The sequence below is a fragment of the Anopheles moucheti genome, chromosome 3 (assembly GCF_943734755.1).
Source record: "Anopheles moucheti chromosome 3, idAnoMoucSN_F20_07, whole genome shotgun sequence".
Taxonomy (NCBI): domain Eukaryota; kingdom Metazoa; phylum Arthropoda; class Insecta; order Diptera; family Culicidae; genus Anopheles; species Anopheles moucheti.
In genome coordinates this window covers 45,709,898-45,726,479 of record NC_069141.1, presented here as the reverse complement: position 1 = coordinate 45,726,479, position 16,582 = coordinate 45,709,898, and the positions used below count along the sequence as shown (strand labels likewise).

General features: G+C 44.1%; 2 protein-coding genes across 2 annotated transcripts; one reads left to right on the top strand and one right to left on the bottom strand.

Annotated features, from left to right (window-relative positions):
- Positions 1–7,713: 7,713 nt before the first annotated feature.
- On the bottom strand, positions 7,714–12,704 carry LOC128302755 (uncharacterized). The gene is made up of 2 exons (XM_053039614.1): positions 11,046–12,704; positions 7,714–8,652 (listed from the first exon to the last, which is right to left on the bottom strand). The coding sequence occupies exons 1-2, from the start codon at positions 12,702–12,704 to the stop codon at positions 7,714–7,716; spliced, it is 2,598 nt and encodes an 865-aa protein (XP_052895574.1).
- A 1,882-nt stretch (positions 12,705–14,586) lies between these two features.
- Positions 14,587–15,069, top strand: LOC128302754 (uncharacterized). The gene has a single exon (XM_053039613.1). The coding sequence runs from the start codon at positions 14,587–14,589 to the stop codon at positions 15,067–15,069; it is 483 nt and encodes a 160-aa protein (XP_052895573.1).
- Positions 15,070–16,582: the final 1,513 nt, after the last annotated feature.

The window sequence follows — 16,582 nt, the reverse complement described above, 5'->3', positions numbered from 1 at the left end:
CCTTGTCATTTTTGAACAAAACTTCTTTTCCTGTGCTCATTATTTTTGATACGGATAACAGATTGATCAACAAATCTTCTACGAATAACACATCTGTTATTTCAACGCTTTTATTTTTCCAAAACGTTTTTATTGTTCCTATTTCGGTCGCACTTAAGGAAATTCCGTTTTTCGCCGTATGTATTTTCCTCGGTTCTTCTAAAAGTTTTAGCGTCGTAAATAAAGCTTTGTTGTTCGCTAAATGTTCAGTTGCACCGCTGTCCAGATAAAAATCACAGCTATTATGTGTCGTTCCTGCGAACGTCAATAATGTAGCATTAGTGTATGTCGATTTTTTGAGAAAACGGCACTCGGGCTTTTTGTGTCCTATTTTTCCACAATGGAAACACTTCACTTGCTTAAATTTCTTCTGCGACTTTCCAACAAACACGGCACTTTCTTTTACATCTTCATTAGAGGATTTTTGTTTTAATTCTTCGTCGAGCAACCGGCCTTTAACGAAAGGCATTGTTAGATGTTCTTCTGGTAAGGATTCCAAAGTAGTCACTATTGTTGCATACTGCGGTCCGATACTCAACAATAAACCATTTACCACGTCGATTTGTGCCAATTGTGCCCCTAATTGTTTGTACTCAAACACTAATTTATCATATTTGATAAAAAAATCGTGAAGGTTTTCCTTTTCTTGCTTGAGTGATTTCAGCTCTCTAGCCACATGCAAACGTTTTGCCACACTTTTTCTGTCGTACACTGATGCGAGTGTCGACCATATTTCATATGCCGTCTTGCAAAATTGCGTATTCTCAACTTGCTCGTCGGACATACTTTTAAGCAACAACGTTTTGCACTTTTTGTCCTTCTTCACTCTTGCCACTTTTAATTTGTCACCAGACTTCAGCACTGATTCTTCGAGACTGGTTTCCTCTTCATTTGGAGATTCTTCCGTGATGCACTCTATGAGATCTTGCTCATCCAAGATCGCCAACACACGAATCTTCCACGCAGCGTAATTTGTGCCATCAAACACCGGCACCAAAAAATTATTTTTTAATAATTCTGCCATTTTGTGGATTTGAAAATAACCACTGCTCTAGCTGGGTACTGGGCCCATAACCTGTTAGAATTAAAGGAAGACACCAGCATTTGCTTCTATGGCTTGCCTTTTACGACTGCACTATTTCAGCGTGCCAGCCTTGCTTTTATTTGACATAAGCTTATTGATCGATGATTGAGGTTTACATATACAAGGTGGTGAATTGTCAAATTTCAAACACAATCAACAGGTCGTCGACATATACTACCAGCAAAACTTTCGTGTCTTCACTACCTCTGACATACAAACAAGGGTCTGCTACTCCACTTTTGAAACCGTTTTTCACCAAGGCTTCATCTAATCGTCGATTCCAGCAACGAGCGGACTGACGCAATCCATAGATGCTGCGTTGAAGACGACACACTAAATGTTCTCTTCCCTGAAGGATGAATCCCGGCGGCTGCCGCATGTACACTTCCTCTTCCAGATTGCCGTAAAGGTACGCCGTCTTAACATCTAGATGTCGAACATGCATATTATTCTTTGCCGCAACCGTAAGAAAGATACGAAAGGTCGTTTGACTTGTTACAGGTGAAAACACTTCATCTACGTCGACTCCAGATCTCTGCGCGTAGCCTTGTGCTACCAGTCTTGCTTTGTATTTCATTACTTGATTTTCCTCATTACGTTTCTCTTTGAATACCCACTTTGAACCGATGGCCTTTTGTCCTTCCGGTAACGATACCAGTGTCCAAGTTTTATTGCGTTGATGAGACGCCAGCTTTTCCAACATGGCTTCGCGCCACGCGTTGTCCTTTAGAGCATCACGATGATCTATCGGGCCTTCAACTGCACACGCTGCGTATTCAACAGCTCAAGGCTAAAATCCTTTAGATGTGTAGGCAGTGTTCCCTGATTTGTTCTTCCTGAGCGACGTATGTTCATGTTGGTATCTTCTTCGTTATTTTCTACTTCGTAGTATTCTTCTGCGGAATCGTCATAACTTTCTTCCTTCTTTTCTGTGAAGGGTATTAGCTCGATATCTTCTGTATTCTCTTTGATTCCGTTTTCAGTTTTCTCCTGCTCTACGTGAGCTTGTACTTCCACCAATACTGTTTCGTTGTCTAATTCAATAAATCGGGCATCGCGGCTCACTGTTATCTGATCCGTTTCAACATCCACAAAACGGTATGCTTTCTGATCAATCGCATAGCCAACAAACGTCAGTTTCCGAGCTTTGCTGTCCAGCTTCTTCCTTTTGTTTTCTGGTACGTGGACATAGGCTTTACTTCCGAACACCCGAATATGATTAAGATCAGGCTTTCTTCCCCACCATAGCTCATATGGGGTTTTTGGAATGGGTCTGGACGGTAGTCTATTCTGAAGGTATGTGGCTGTCAAAATTGCCTCTCCCCAGAATCGTTTCTCCATTCCGGCATCGACCAACATACAAGTGGCCATTTCCGTCAGTGACCGATTTTTACGTTCGGCAATGCCGTTCTGCTGAGGGGAGTAAGGGGTAGTGAATTGCGGTTGTATTCCTTGCTTCTTGTAAAACTTTAGAAGTTCATTATTGTTGAATTCTCCCCCTCCATCGGATCTCACCACCCGTGGCTTGCGACCGAAAAGGTTTTCTACCCACCGCACATAGTCCTTCAGCTTTTCCGCAGCTTCTGATTTCTGTTTCAACAGATAAGTTGTTGTAAACCGAGTGAAATCGTCTATAATGACCATAAAATACTTGTTTCCACTAGGTGTGGTGTTCTGCATGGGTCCACAAATATCTGTATGAATGATGTCAAGAACCTGCGACGACTTTCATTGGATAACAGGAGGAAACGGCAAACGAGCCGACTTTGCTTCCATACAACAATCGCACACCAATCGTAGTCCACAATCAGTTACCTTCAAACCTGTAGCCATTTCCTCCTTCAGCACACGTTCAGCAGCAGCCCAATCTCGATGTCCAAATCGTCTGTGCCACTGGTGCTGGCAATTTACTTTATGCTGGCCATGCAATGTAGGAAAAAATAGAAAAAAAGTGACTTTATTGGACAACCGTTTCCAGTGGTGTTTCGAGGGAGACTGACTCGTATCGTCATTCTGCTTCCCTGGCAGCACAATTGTACTAATTGGGGTTGCCATCGCGCAACACAGGGTGTCTCATTTCACATATATCCTACACGGCCCTTCCTGACGTTACATCCGGCCCGGATGTACCCATGGTTTGATAGCAGAACACGCCGTGGATGTTCGCGATGGTCCCTCAGCGTCGTCGTCAAGTTTACGCAAACGTAAGCGATCACGCTCCAGAACCTCTTCTACAACGTATGGACCATAGAACCGCTGCCGATATTTCCTTCCCGGTCCAAACTGCGTCACAGGAAGCGCCACCAAATCGCCTTCTTTATACTCACGTACCGGCCGCTTTCGTAAGTTGTATCCCCGTCGATTTTCTTCTTGGATGGTCTGGATCCCATCTCTAGCCAATCTGCGCAACTCCTCTCTGTCGTTTTGAAAAGACTGCTGCAATTCTGCTTCGAGTAAGGCGCGGATTGAATTGCCGTCCGCATCCTTCATCTTAACTCCGACTAGCAATTCAAACGGACTGGTCCGTATTGCCCTCTGCCAGCTGCTGTTGATTGCCTTCTGCACTGCATTCACGTGCTTGTACCACTCTTCCGGTTTATCGATCGATAGCTTAGTCAAAACCGGAATGATGATGCGATGGACTCGTTCTACTTGTCCATTGCCTCTTGGAACCCCCGTGACGATCGTGTGTAGCTCTATGTCACGCTCTTCACAATAACTCGCAAACATCGACGATGTGAAAGCTGCTCCCTTGTCGCTAATGATTCGTCGAGGATTTCCAAATACGTCGGAAATTATTCGCAGCTTCTTCATTACTTCATCGCTCGCCGTTGATTTGGTGGGGAAAAGCCACGTAAACTTGCTAAATGCGTCAATCACCGTAAGTATGTAATTGTACGATTTCTTTGTCGATGGTATAGGGCCGAGATGGTCGATATGGAATGTATCGAGGGGAACCTCGCCCTTCGGTATAGGATGAAGAAATCCTTCCGCCTTTCCCCTTTTTCTCTCACCAAGTATACACTTCACACAAGATGAAATACATCTTTCAATCTTCGCATCAACACCTTGAATGTAATAATCATTCGCTAAACGTTCCTTAGTTTTCTTGATGCCGAAGTGTCCTTGATCGTGCGCGTTCTTTATAATTTCTGCTTCCATCGTGATCGGCACACACAAATTAGATGATTGGGTGTCACCTTTATACAGCACACCATTTTTCGCGAAATAGTCATCAACCTGCTCACCACTGCACAGATTTTGAAGAATTTCCGCCAACTTAGCGTCGCGTTGCTGTTCTTTTCTTATACGCTGACATATTTCGGTTGATATAGACATCACACCAGCTCGGGACAAAGCGTCCACATGCTGCATTTTTTCAGCACTTCGATGCTCCACTTCGAATTCAAACTCTGCTAGGACCACCATCCAACGACTAACTCTTGCGTTTGGTATCTTCTTAGTCATAGATTGTTTAAATGCGAAACAATCGGTCACTACTTTGAACTTTTGACCCAATAGATAGCAACGAAATTTCTTTAACGACTCTACTACCGCCAATGTCTCTAGCTCAAACGAATGATAGTTCTGTTCCGCTTGATTGGTTAATCTACTGTAGTAATAACAAGGATGATACCTGCCATCGTCTGTTGAACGTTGCATTAACACTCCTGCCAATGCTTCTTTACTTGCATCCGTGTGTATCTCAGTATCCACGCCAGGTTGAAATATACGCAAAACCGGATACTTAACTAACACTGACTTTATCTCTTCGAACGCAGCAATTTCCTTCTGACCAAATTGATACCGGTTTTCCTTTTTCAACAACACCGTTAAAGGTCGAGCAATCTTCGCGAATCCCGATATAAACTTTCTAAAATAGCTTGCGAGTCCTATAAATCGCTGCAATTGTTTTGTAGTTTTCGGTTCAGGGTAACGCTTAACTTTTTCGATTTGATGTTCTGCTGGTTCGACATGACCGTTGTACACAGCATATCCCAGATACTCCACACGTCTTTGTAAGAATACGCACTTTTTCCAATTGAATCTTAACCCTGATTTCTCGGCTACCTCTAATACACGCTTCAATGCTGTAATGCCCACTTCCTCACAGATAGTCGGAATAATTATGTCATCGACAAATGTTACAATTATTCCTTCGTTGATCAGTTCTCGTAACGCGAAATTAATAAACCTACAAAACGCGTTACCACTGGTGCACAAACCGAATGGTGCACGACAAAACTCATACTGCCCTTCGTGGGTAATGAACGCGGTATATTTTCGACTATCCTCATCGATCGGTACGTGAAAGTAGGAATTCTCCAAATCCAACGTGGTGAACACTCTAGCCTCCGCCAATTGCTCGATTTGATCCTCTATGTTCGGAATCGGATATTTATCCCTAATCATCTTCTTATTCAGTTCTCTGTAATCGACGCACACTCTGTGTGTTCCATTCTTTTTCGGAACCACTACTACTGCGCTAGCGTATGGACTATACGATGGCCTCACAACGCCCTTTTCGAGCCACTCTTTTATTTGCTCCTTTACCACTCGCTTTTCCAACGGAGCTAATCTACGCGGGTTTTCGCGAACTATACTTTCATCATGCAAACGGATTGCCAACGTTTCGACTGATCGAGGTTCTTTGTTTGGGTTATAACTTTTGATCATACACTCCACTTGCTCGCGATATTTTGAAGGGATCGTCAATTCTTCAACATCAGTAACTGTTATGTTATGAATCCATTGTCCGTCGTTTTCCAGTTCCTGCACTTTCAGACCGTTATTCGTTATCATATAGTTTGTCGTTTGCAAAACATCCATACCAAGTAGCAGTCTCGAATTCATCGAGTTCACGGAAACAATAAACACGTCTAACGATCGCTTCACATCATCGATTCCTAAGCTGATCTTTGTTTTCCCCTGTGGTTTGCTGCAGTTTCCACCGAATCCCCGAAGTGAGAAACCCGTTGTAATCGGCACTATTTCTAGAGAAGGTAATTCTTCGAAAAAATCTTGCCGCAACAGTGACACTTCGCTACCTGGATCGATAAAAGCCTCACACGCTAAACCATTTACCTCCACGCTCTTCGTGATCAGCCCACTTCGTTTTGAACCCACTGTACTGTTTGACGTCGTATCAGCTTTTTTCACAGAAAGAACATCACTATTATTCTTCAGCGTAAGTGACGAATGTCGTTTTGCCTTTTTCGGGCATTCCTTCGCACGATGCCCGAACTCACTACACTCAAAGCACTTGGGTCCTTGCTGCTTATTTGCGCATGTGCGCGTTTCATGTCCTAATTCGCCACAATTAAAACAACGTCGTTTCTTGGGTTCTTCTTCTTTGTCTGAAGATCGACGAATTTGCTCTTTCTTCTTCTCAGTTTCATCCTTTTTCTTATCCGCTTCGTCTTTTTTGTGGGCGCGTTCCCAAAATAACAGCTTTGATTTGAGGTCCTTCATGGTCGTTGCTTCGTACAGATTTGCACGAGTTCGAGTGTCCAAGGTGACCCCGTCCACGATGTATTCTACCAAACTGGCTTCGTCTAATTCTATTCCTTGTGCGATGCGTTGCATAGAATAGATAAACTCCAACGTGGATTCTTCCTTCTTCTTCTTTCGAGTAGCCAATTTGCGATGTATATCGCTTGCTCGAATGATCTTGCCGAACTCTTCTAACAAAGCTGCACGCAACGCCGGATAAGACTTCGTCTCGCGGTTCAACATCACGAAACTTTTCGCTGCACCCACTAGCTTTTTGCGCATCATGACCAACATTTGGTCATGTGTCCAACGCGCCATCTTTGATACATCTTCGAACTCGTTCAACCACATTTCAAAATCCTGCGTTAGATCGTTTCCGAATGTCTCTAAACCATCTTCAACGTCACGAAATGAATACGGTTTACGCACCACATCCGGTTGCTCGGGCAATACCACTTCTTCGGGTGAAGTATTTTGCGTTTCCGCGTCTTCGTAATCGTCCGTATTCATGGTCTCATCCATCGTTTCGACGTTCCCTTCTTCTACCAATCTTCTGGCCAACTCTTCTTTAGTGCCTGTGGTAGCAAGTTTTCGAGCGGTACACCGTCTCACCAAACCAGGACGAGTTAAATCGTTTAACAACACAAGGATCCGCGCTTCGTTGTCCATTGTGTTGTATTTTGCACGCATTTACACGCGTTTTTAACCTCGTATTATGCACGTCTCACACACGGGTAGCGTTTCGTCTTTTGCACTCCTCGCGCACGTCTTACTCACGGGAAGCGTCTCGTCTTTCGCACTCTCGCGCACGTCTTACACGCGGGAAGCGTCTCGTCTTTCGCACTCTCGCGCACGTCTTACACGCGGGAAGCGCTTCGTCCTTTCAATCTCGCGCACGTCTTTCACTCTGTCCTTTTTTAGCACTTTTCTTTCCCGGACGAGCCCCCATGTAGGAAAAAATAGAAAAAAAGTGACTTTATTGGACAACCGTTTCCAGTGGTGTTTCGAGGGAGACTGACTCGTATCGTCATTCTGCTTCCCTGGCAGCACAATTGTACTAATTGGGGTTGCCATCGCGCAACACAGGGTGTCTCATTTCACATATATCCTACATGCAATGCCGCCATCGAAGCTTCGACTACGTTGAGATAATACAACCTGCTGTGACGGGTTCCGGTAGCAACCACTACACCATCTGTGTTGACGATTTTACACCCATCATTATCGAAAAACACCTTCAGTCTTTTCGTTGCCAACTTCCCGACCGATATCAGGTTTGTGGAGATCCCTGGTACGATTTTGACATCGTTCATTTCAATCTTCATGACTTTGGCAGAACCGTTAATACCATACAGTACACCATTTCCTTCACCTTTGATTTGTGTCTTTTTGCCGTCTGCCATGGTAATGAATCCACTGTCAAATTTTTCCAATGATTCGAAAAATGACTGATCGTTTGTCATGTGTGCACTAGCACCACTATCGATCACCCAGCTACGCGATTTTTCCTTTTTCATTACAGTAAAAGCAACACTTTGTGAATCACTCTGTGCAGCTTTAGCTTTTACCGAATTACTTGACGATTCTTCCTTTTTCTTGTTGGCAAGAAATTTTCTGCAGTTTTGCTTGTAATGGCCAGGTTTCTTACAGTAATGGCAAATACGCAATCCTCCGGTCGTACCATGATCCGGCTTACCTTCTGCAGATCGCATTGCTTTCTCTACTTTGACGTGTCCGTTACCTTTTCTTTCTTGTTGACGGTTGTATTCATCAATGAGTTTGGATTCAACCACTTCAAGCGATATGTCGACGTCCGAACAAACGTCAAGCGCCGTAACTAAACCGTCGTATGAAGCCGGCAAACTGCGTAAAACCATACAAATCTTCGTGTCTTTGTCCAGTTTAGTACCCGCGGCGTCAAGGCGATCGAATAAATCGTCGAAGCTACGAATATGATCTTCTATGTTTCCAGACACTGTAAGATTCATCGCACACAGCTTCTTCAGTAGCGATACTCGTACCGATCTTGTCGTTTTCTGGTGATAGTTTTTAAGGGCTATGTAGACATCGTGAGCAAACTTCGAGTTTCTCACTAATGATAATTGACTGTCCTCTAGCAACAATATGATTGTGGCTTTAGCCTTTCGATTGGATGTCTTGAAAGCGTCGGTGCGATCCTTTTCTACGGGGATTTTGTTATTTACCACATCCCACAGGTCATCACGAGCTAGGAGCATTTCTATGCGTACATTCCATGTTTGCCAATTATTTCCATTAACCGTCAACTCTACGACCGGATACCAGGGTATGATTTTCGTTTTCAAACTTGAATAACTTTTTATTGAAATATGATAGCTACCTGATTTCTTTTACTGTATCTTTAGGAAATTTAGTTTTCTTTCAGAAAATATCCAATATGTGGCATTTGGATAACTGGAAACATTATTTTTTCACAAATTTCTATTTATACCCCTCATCTCTACGACCGGCATCCCATACATTTGTATGGGGAACGCAAAGTTTTCGTCAAATGCAACAGTTGTTAAACTCTAAATTCCATGCATAATATCAAATAAATATCGTACAAGTACAATAAACCTTCACAATCTTCAACATCAAAATTATATGCTTGAAATATGCATTTTTGTTAATATTATATGCTGACAAATTGCTTTATTACAGAATTCTACTAGGCAAAGTCCATATATCACAGTAACTTATTGAATGCTACATGTCAAAAAGTTGGTCAAAAAGTTCATACACAAAAACACCATTAAAAAATTCTAAATAAACTTTTAAAATTCTGATTTTTTCACGATTGTATAGAATACTAATGCCCGCTTTTGTGTTTTAAATTTGAAATTTTAATTTCCAATACAAAAAAAGTTATTTAAGTTTAAAGACGAAAACTTTGCGTTCCCCATACAAAATGTATGGGATACCCGGGTATGCCGGTCGTAGAGATTAAGGTGTAAATTTGGTTATTAACACAACGGTTAAGCTTCTCTATGTTGAACTTCATATCGGCCATTTTGTTTTCGTTCCCGTCTCGCAGACGATGCACCGATGAAAAACTATTTGCCTCGCAAATAATAACAGAATCCGACTCCAACTGGTCGAATCTTTCAGATAGCGAAAATCCTTTGTATCAACGATGCTGGGCCCATAACCTGTTGAAATAACAACTAAGTTAGTTTCAGCGTTTTACTTCCAAATATATTTTCACTCTCTGAGTACAGCGACTGTCCTTTATCCGTTTTGTACCGCATGTGTTCTACCGGAAATGACAACAATCCTACTCAGTTGTCATTTTGGTCTCCATCTGTCAAATACAACGAGGTGAACAGTGTTCCCTTTCCACAGCTGGTACATGGATCTTGGATTCTGGTGCAACGTGCCATATAACGAACAAAAGAAATTTTCTCGAAACTTTTGACAGCAGTGTAAAAGAAGCGATTTGTGTTGCTGATGGTGGAAAAGTATCGTCAATTGGAAGAGGATCGGGTAAATTTATTGCGACCAACAAGAACAATAAGTTACATACGATTACAATTGATAATGTGTACTTAGTTCCTTAGCGAGCGAATGAGAGCGAATTTGCTATCGGTACGGCAGTTAGTAGCGAAAGGTTACGAAATAAATTTTAATGCGGAAGGTGCAACTATCAGTCGAAATGGGGTGATTGGTGTCATTGCACAACCTATTAATAACCTTTTCGTATTAAAGCTGCATGAGTGTATATCATATGCTGTTACCGAATGTATTCATGATTGGCATCGTAAACTTGGTCATAGAGACATTGCTTCGTTAAAGAATTTCACGGTTCCGGGAATGAAGTTTCTTCTTCTTCTTCTTCTTGGCCCGCTCACAGTTGAGCACGTCGTGCTGACATGGCCAGGTCACCAATCCGTTTCCAGGAAACTCAGTCCAAGGCTGCATTCCTCCACCCCCGGCTGCACCCGATCTCCGACAGGTCTTACTCCACTTGATCCAGCCAACGAACTCGCTGCGCTCCTCTGCGCCTCGTGCCGAACGGGTCACTGGCGAGCACCTTCCTGGTGGGGCATGAGTCCGGCATCCTCATCACGTGCCCCAGCCATCGTATCCTTCCGGCCTTAGCCACCGTTAGGATGTCTGCTCCGCCAAACAGCTCAGCTAGCTCGTGGTTCATTCTCCTTCTCCACACTCCCTGCTCAAAAATACCGCCAAAGATAGTCCGTAGCACCCGCCGCTCGAAAATGGCGAGAGCGTTGGCGTCCTCCGCCCGTATTGCCCATGACTCATGGCCATAGAGGACTACCGGACGTATCAGTGTGCGGTATATCGTGCATTTCGTGTGTTGCTGGAGCCTTCTGGATCGCAGGAGTTTGTGGAGCCCGTAGTATGCACGATTTCCCTGAACAATGCGCCTTCGGATTTCGCTGCTTACGTTGTTGTCCGAAGTTACGATCGTGCCAAGGTAGCAGAACTCCTCTACCACCTCGAGATCGTCACCGTCAACTGATAATTTGCTTCCGAGTCGGGTTCTATCACGATCAGAGCCCCCAGCAAGCAGGTACTTTGTCTTCGTCGCATTGATCCTCAATCCAATCCTAGAGGCCTCGCGTTTCAGTCGGGTGTACGCCTTGCACACCGCCGCAGATGTCCGTCCGATGATGTCGATATCATCCGCGAAGCCTAGGAATTGGAGAGATCGGGTAAAAATCGTGCCCCTGATGTCGAAGCCCGCGCTTCGCATGACACCTTCCAGAGCGATGTTGAACAGCAAACAGGAGAGTCCGTCACCTTGCCTCAGACCCCGGTGAGATTCGAACGATTCCGACAGCATGTTCGACACCCTCACCTTGCACTGCACCCCATCCATAGTGGCCCTCAACAGCCGTACCAGCTTTCCAGGGAATCCGTACTGCTGCATGGTGTTCCATAGCTCTGTCCGATCTATGGTATCGTAGGCCACCTTGAAGTCTATGAACAGGTGGTGCGTAGGGATCTGGTGCTCTCGGCACTTCTGGAGGATCTGCCGAAGAGTAAAGATTTGGTCGGTGATCGATTTGCCTCCAACAAACCCAGCCTGGTAGTTTCCGACGAAATCTGTAGCAAGGGGCGCAAGTCTGCAGAAGAGTATGCGGGACAGGATCTTATAGGCGGCATTAAGGATTGTGATGGCTCGGAAGTTAGCACAGTCTAATCTGTCGCCCTTTTTGTAGACTGGGTGTATGACACCCAGTTTCCATTCGTCCGGTAGTTCTTCCTGGTCCCAAATCCTTAGGATCAGCCTATGCATGACAACGGCAAGCCTCTCCGGGCCCATCTTAAACAGTTCTGCCACCAGTCCATCACTGCCAGCTGACTTATTACATTTCAACTGTTTGACGGCGCTGATGACCTCGTCCAAGGATGGTGGGGGCACTTCGTCTTCGTCATGTTGGCTGCCAATCTGCTGCTCAATTCTGCTTCCTGTGCCTCGTCCTGTGTTTGCTGTATCTGCTCCGTTCAGGTGTCCGTCGAAGTAACACTTCCACCTGTCGATCACCTCTCGCTCGTCCGACAGGATATCTCCCTCCACGTTGCGACACATTGCGATCATGGGAGTAAAACCGCTTCGTGCCGCATTCAACATCCTGTAAAACTGGCGAGTTTCCCCCGACTGAGATAGCTGCTGCATCAGATGCTCGTCCGACTCTTCAAAGCTGCGCTTCTTCTCCTGAAAGAGTCGGGTCTGCTGTCTTCTCAGTCGTTTGTAGTTTTCCACGTTCTGCCGGGTCTCGCGCTGGAGCATTCGGGTACGCGCCGCATTCTTCTCGGATAGTGCTCGCCTGCACTCATCATCAAACCATTCCTTCCTCTGGTTACGTGTTACGCGGCCAATTGTTCGCTCGGCCGTGTTGCTGATGGCTTGCTCCACCATACGCCAGTGGTCGTTGAGGGATTTCGCCTCGGAGGTGGTGTCCTCCGGCAGCGCTTCCCCGAGCGCGATCGCGAAATCTCTCGCCACATCAGCTTGCTTCAGCCGATCTGTGTTGAGCCTTGGGGTTGGCTGATAGCGCAGCTTATTGGCTACGCTCAGTTTCTGGCGTAACTTAACCATAACCAGGAAATGGTCTGAGTCGACGTTTGCTCCTCTATATGTCCATACGTCGATAATGTCCGAGAAGTGCCTTCCATCAATGAGAACGTGGTCAATCTGGGAATATGTCTGCTAGGGTGATCTCCAGGTGTAGCTGAAGCGAGGTGCGTGTTGGAAAAAGGTGCTGCGAATGGTCATATGCTTGGAGGAGGCGAAGTTTACAAGGCGAAGCCCGTTGTCGTTCGTCAGCTGGTGGGCGCTGAAACTTCCAATTGTGGGTTTAAATACCTCCTCCCGTCCGACCTGAGCGTTAAAATCCCCGATGACAATCTTGACGTCGTGTTGTGGACAGCGGTCGTACTCCTTCTCCAGCTGCGTATAAAAGTTATCCTTATCGTCATCGGTGCTTCCAAGGTGCGGACTATGCACATTAATAATGCTCAAATTGAAGAACCTCCCCCGGATCCTCAACCTGCACATCCTTTCATTGATCGGCCACCATCCGATCACTCGCTTTCGCATTTCACCTATGACCAGGAACGCCGTACCGAGCTCATGCTTTTCCCCACCACTTTGGTAGATCATGCAATAACTGCGATAGGGGCGCTCCGTAACTCCTTTCCATCGCACCTCTTGAAGTGCTACAATTCCAAACCCGCGGGCCCTCACCTCGTCCGCAAGAATGCGGGTACTTCCGGGTGCCGTAAGGGATCTGCAGTTCCATGTTCCAAGTTTCCAATCGTTATTCCTATTTCGTAGCTTGGGTCGATTACCGTTATTCCGTTTCGAATCATTTTGATGTCCTTCCGTTGCGATGGTATTGGGGGTGGCTTGCAAGGCCTCTCCCCCAACCCCCTGTCTCGTCGGAGGGCCTACGCTTCGCAGTTGTTTAAAGTCCCGTACGAAGCCAGGACAGAAGAGAGAGCCAGCCGCCCCTAACATGGAGAACAGACGCTAGCACCTCTCCCTCCTCCCAATTTAGCCATATCACCCATCCTCCCAAGGGGTTGGGTTTCCCCGTATACCCAAGCTCAGATATTGGAGAAACATGTTACCGTTCTGTACGCCGGGGACGTATTGGGTGAGAGTAAGAAATGGAGAGCCTATGTTATCTTTCTAGAAGCTTCGGATCCACTCCCGTATCAGTGGAGTATTGCTACTACACTGCCAACAGAACAAATGAATGAATGAATGAATGAATGAATGGAAATGAAATTTAGATCATGTAAATGTTGAGATGTGTGTGAGGTGTGTATACGTGGTAAAATGCATCGCGTGACATTTCCAAAGGTGTCGAACAGTAAGACTACTGAAGTAATGGTACTGATTCATTCGGATGTATGCGGTCCTATGCCTAATGAGTCATTAGGAGGAAATAGAAATATTTCTTAACGTTTATAGACGATTTTTCAAAGTATACGGTCGTTTATGTTATTCATCGTAAATCGGAAGTACTGGACAAATTTCGAGAGTATGTCGAAATAGTGAAAACTAAATTTGGAAAGAAGCCAAAAGTGTTTAGATCGGACAATGGTGTTGAGTATACTGGAGAAAATTTCAAATATTTTCTGAAACAGAACGGTATTGTTAGACAATTCACCGCACCGTATTCGCCGCAACAGAACGGAACAGCTGAGCGAAAGAATAGATATTTGGTTGAAATGGCCCGCTGTATGTTGTTCCAGGCAGGATTGCAGGATGGATATTGGGGTGAAGCCGTAGTTACTGCAAATTATTTGCAGAATCGTTTTCCTTCTCGTACTATATCTGCAACACCATATGATCTTTGGCATGGAGTTAAGCCAAATATGAATTATATACGTTCTTTCGGTGCTGATGTGTATTGCCATATCCCAAATGAAAAACGTGGTAAGCTTGATCAAAGGCAAGAAAACTCAAACTTATGGGATACAGTGAAGATTCGAAGGCCTACCGACTAGTAGACGTGTTGACATCAAAGATAACGATTAGTCGAGATGTACAATTTTTGCAATGCAACGAACAGATACAAATGCAAAATAATACAAATGCCACGTCGGAAGATAACGAGATTCCCATTCCGTTGTTCGAATCAACAACAGACGAAGAGCTAACTGCTGATTCAGATGTAGATCCAGATGAAGTGTCAATCGATTCTACTACAACTGACACTAGCGATCAGTACGAATGGGAAGATGCTCCTGTAGCAGATGAAGAGATGCTGAGGAGATCAAAGCGTACAACCCAAGGAAAACTGCCGATGCGGTATGCTTTTCTGGCTGAAACTGAGTTTCAGGAGGAGCCGAAAACTCTAGCAGAAGCGCTGGCGAGTCCTGATAGCAGCAATTGGAGAAAGGCAATGCATGAAGAGCTCGGGGCCATGAAACGTAAGATACCTGGGAGCTAGTCGATGTCCCAAAAGGTAAGAAGGTGTTAGGTTGCAAATGGGTATACACGTTAAAGAAAACATCAAAAGATAAGATTTATAGGTACAAGGCTCGTCTTGTAGCTCAAGGATTTCATCAAAAATATGGAATTGAATATGATGAAGTGTTTGCACCAGTCGTTCGTCAAACGACATTTAGGGCACTGATGTCTGTAGCAGCTAAACATAAAATGATTGTGCGACAATATGACATAAAGACTGCATTTTTAAACGGAGACCTTGAGGAGGAGTTATATATGAAACAGTCGTCAAGTTTTATTGTTAACTGCAAGAAAGCAAGGTCTTTCGTTTGAAACACAGCATTTATGGTTTGAAACAGAGTGCTCGCTCATGGAACATCAAATTGCATCAAGTTTTAGAAGGTGATGGGTTCAAAAGGAGCGAAGCGGATCAATGCTTATATAAAAGACAAGAAAATGGCAAATGGTGCTATGTATTAGTCTATGTAGATGATTTAATAATAGCCAGCGAAGATGAAAATAATTTGTCATCCATAAGCAAGACACTAAAGAGGAATTTTGAGGTGGTCAACTTAAGAGAAGTTAAAAATTATGTTGGCATAGAGGTAGAATGTGATAGAAATGGTGATTATCATATTTCTCAGCGTAGATATATTGAGGACAAATTGAAATCAACAGGACTACAAGATGCAAAAACATCACAAATTCCTATCGATGTAGGATTTCTGAAGCCAACCGAAGAAGATAAGCCACTTCCAAATAATCACGAATATCAAAAGCTTATTGAAAAGTTATTATATGTTGCATGTAATAGTAGACCTGATATTGCGGCATCAGTCTCAATTTTTAGTCGTAAACTCGCCAATCCTACACAGCGAGATTGGACTGAATTACGAAGAGTTGTTCGCTATTTGAAAGGATCAATAGATCTTAAACTAAGACTAAGTAATCGTTTGGACAGTTCAGGATTAATAGGATATGCAGATGCTGATTGGGCTGAATGTACAGCGAATCGTAAATCAAATAGCGGATTTCTATTTAAATTCTGTGGAGGTACAATATCATGGGCATGTCGCAAACAAACATGTGTCTCCTTATCAACAGCAGAGGCTGAGTTTATAGCGTTATCAGAAGCTACTCAAGAAGCAATTTGGCTTCAACGTTTGCTTGCGGATTTAGGAGAGAATGTTAAGGTTATAAGTCTTAAAGAAGACAATCAATCTTGTTTGAAAATGTTCATTGCGGAAAAATTCAGCAATAGAACGAAACACATAGATACAAAGTATAACTTCGTTAAAGACCTATACAGAAAAGGAAGCATAAAGTATGAATATTGTCCATCAGAAGATATATTCGGATATGCGGATATGTTTACCAAACTAATCGCGCGTATTCGCATTAAGTATCTCAGAAAGCTGAGTGGATTAGAAGATAAGTAACTGATGTTGAGGAGAAGTTTTGATATATATCAACATCAGTAACGTAATTATACATGACCAGTGGAAGATGACAGT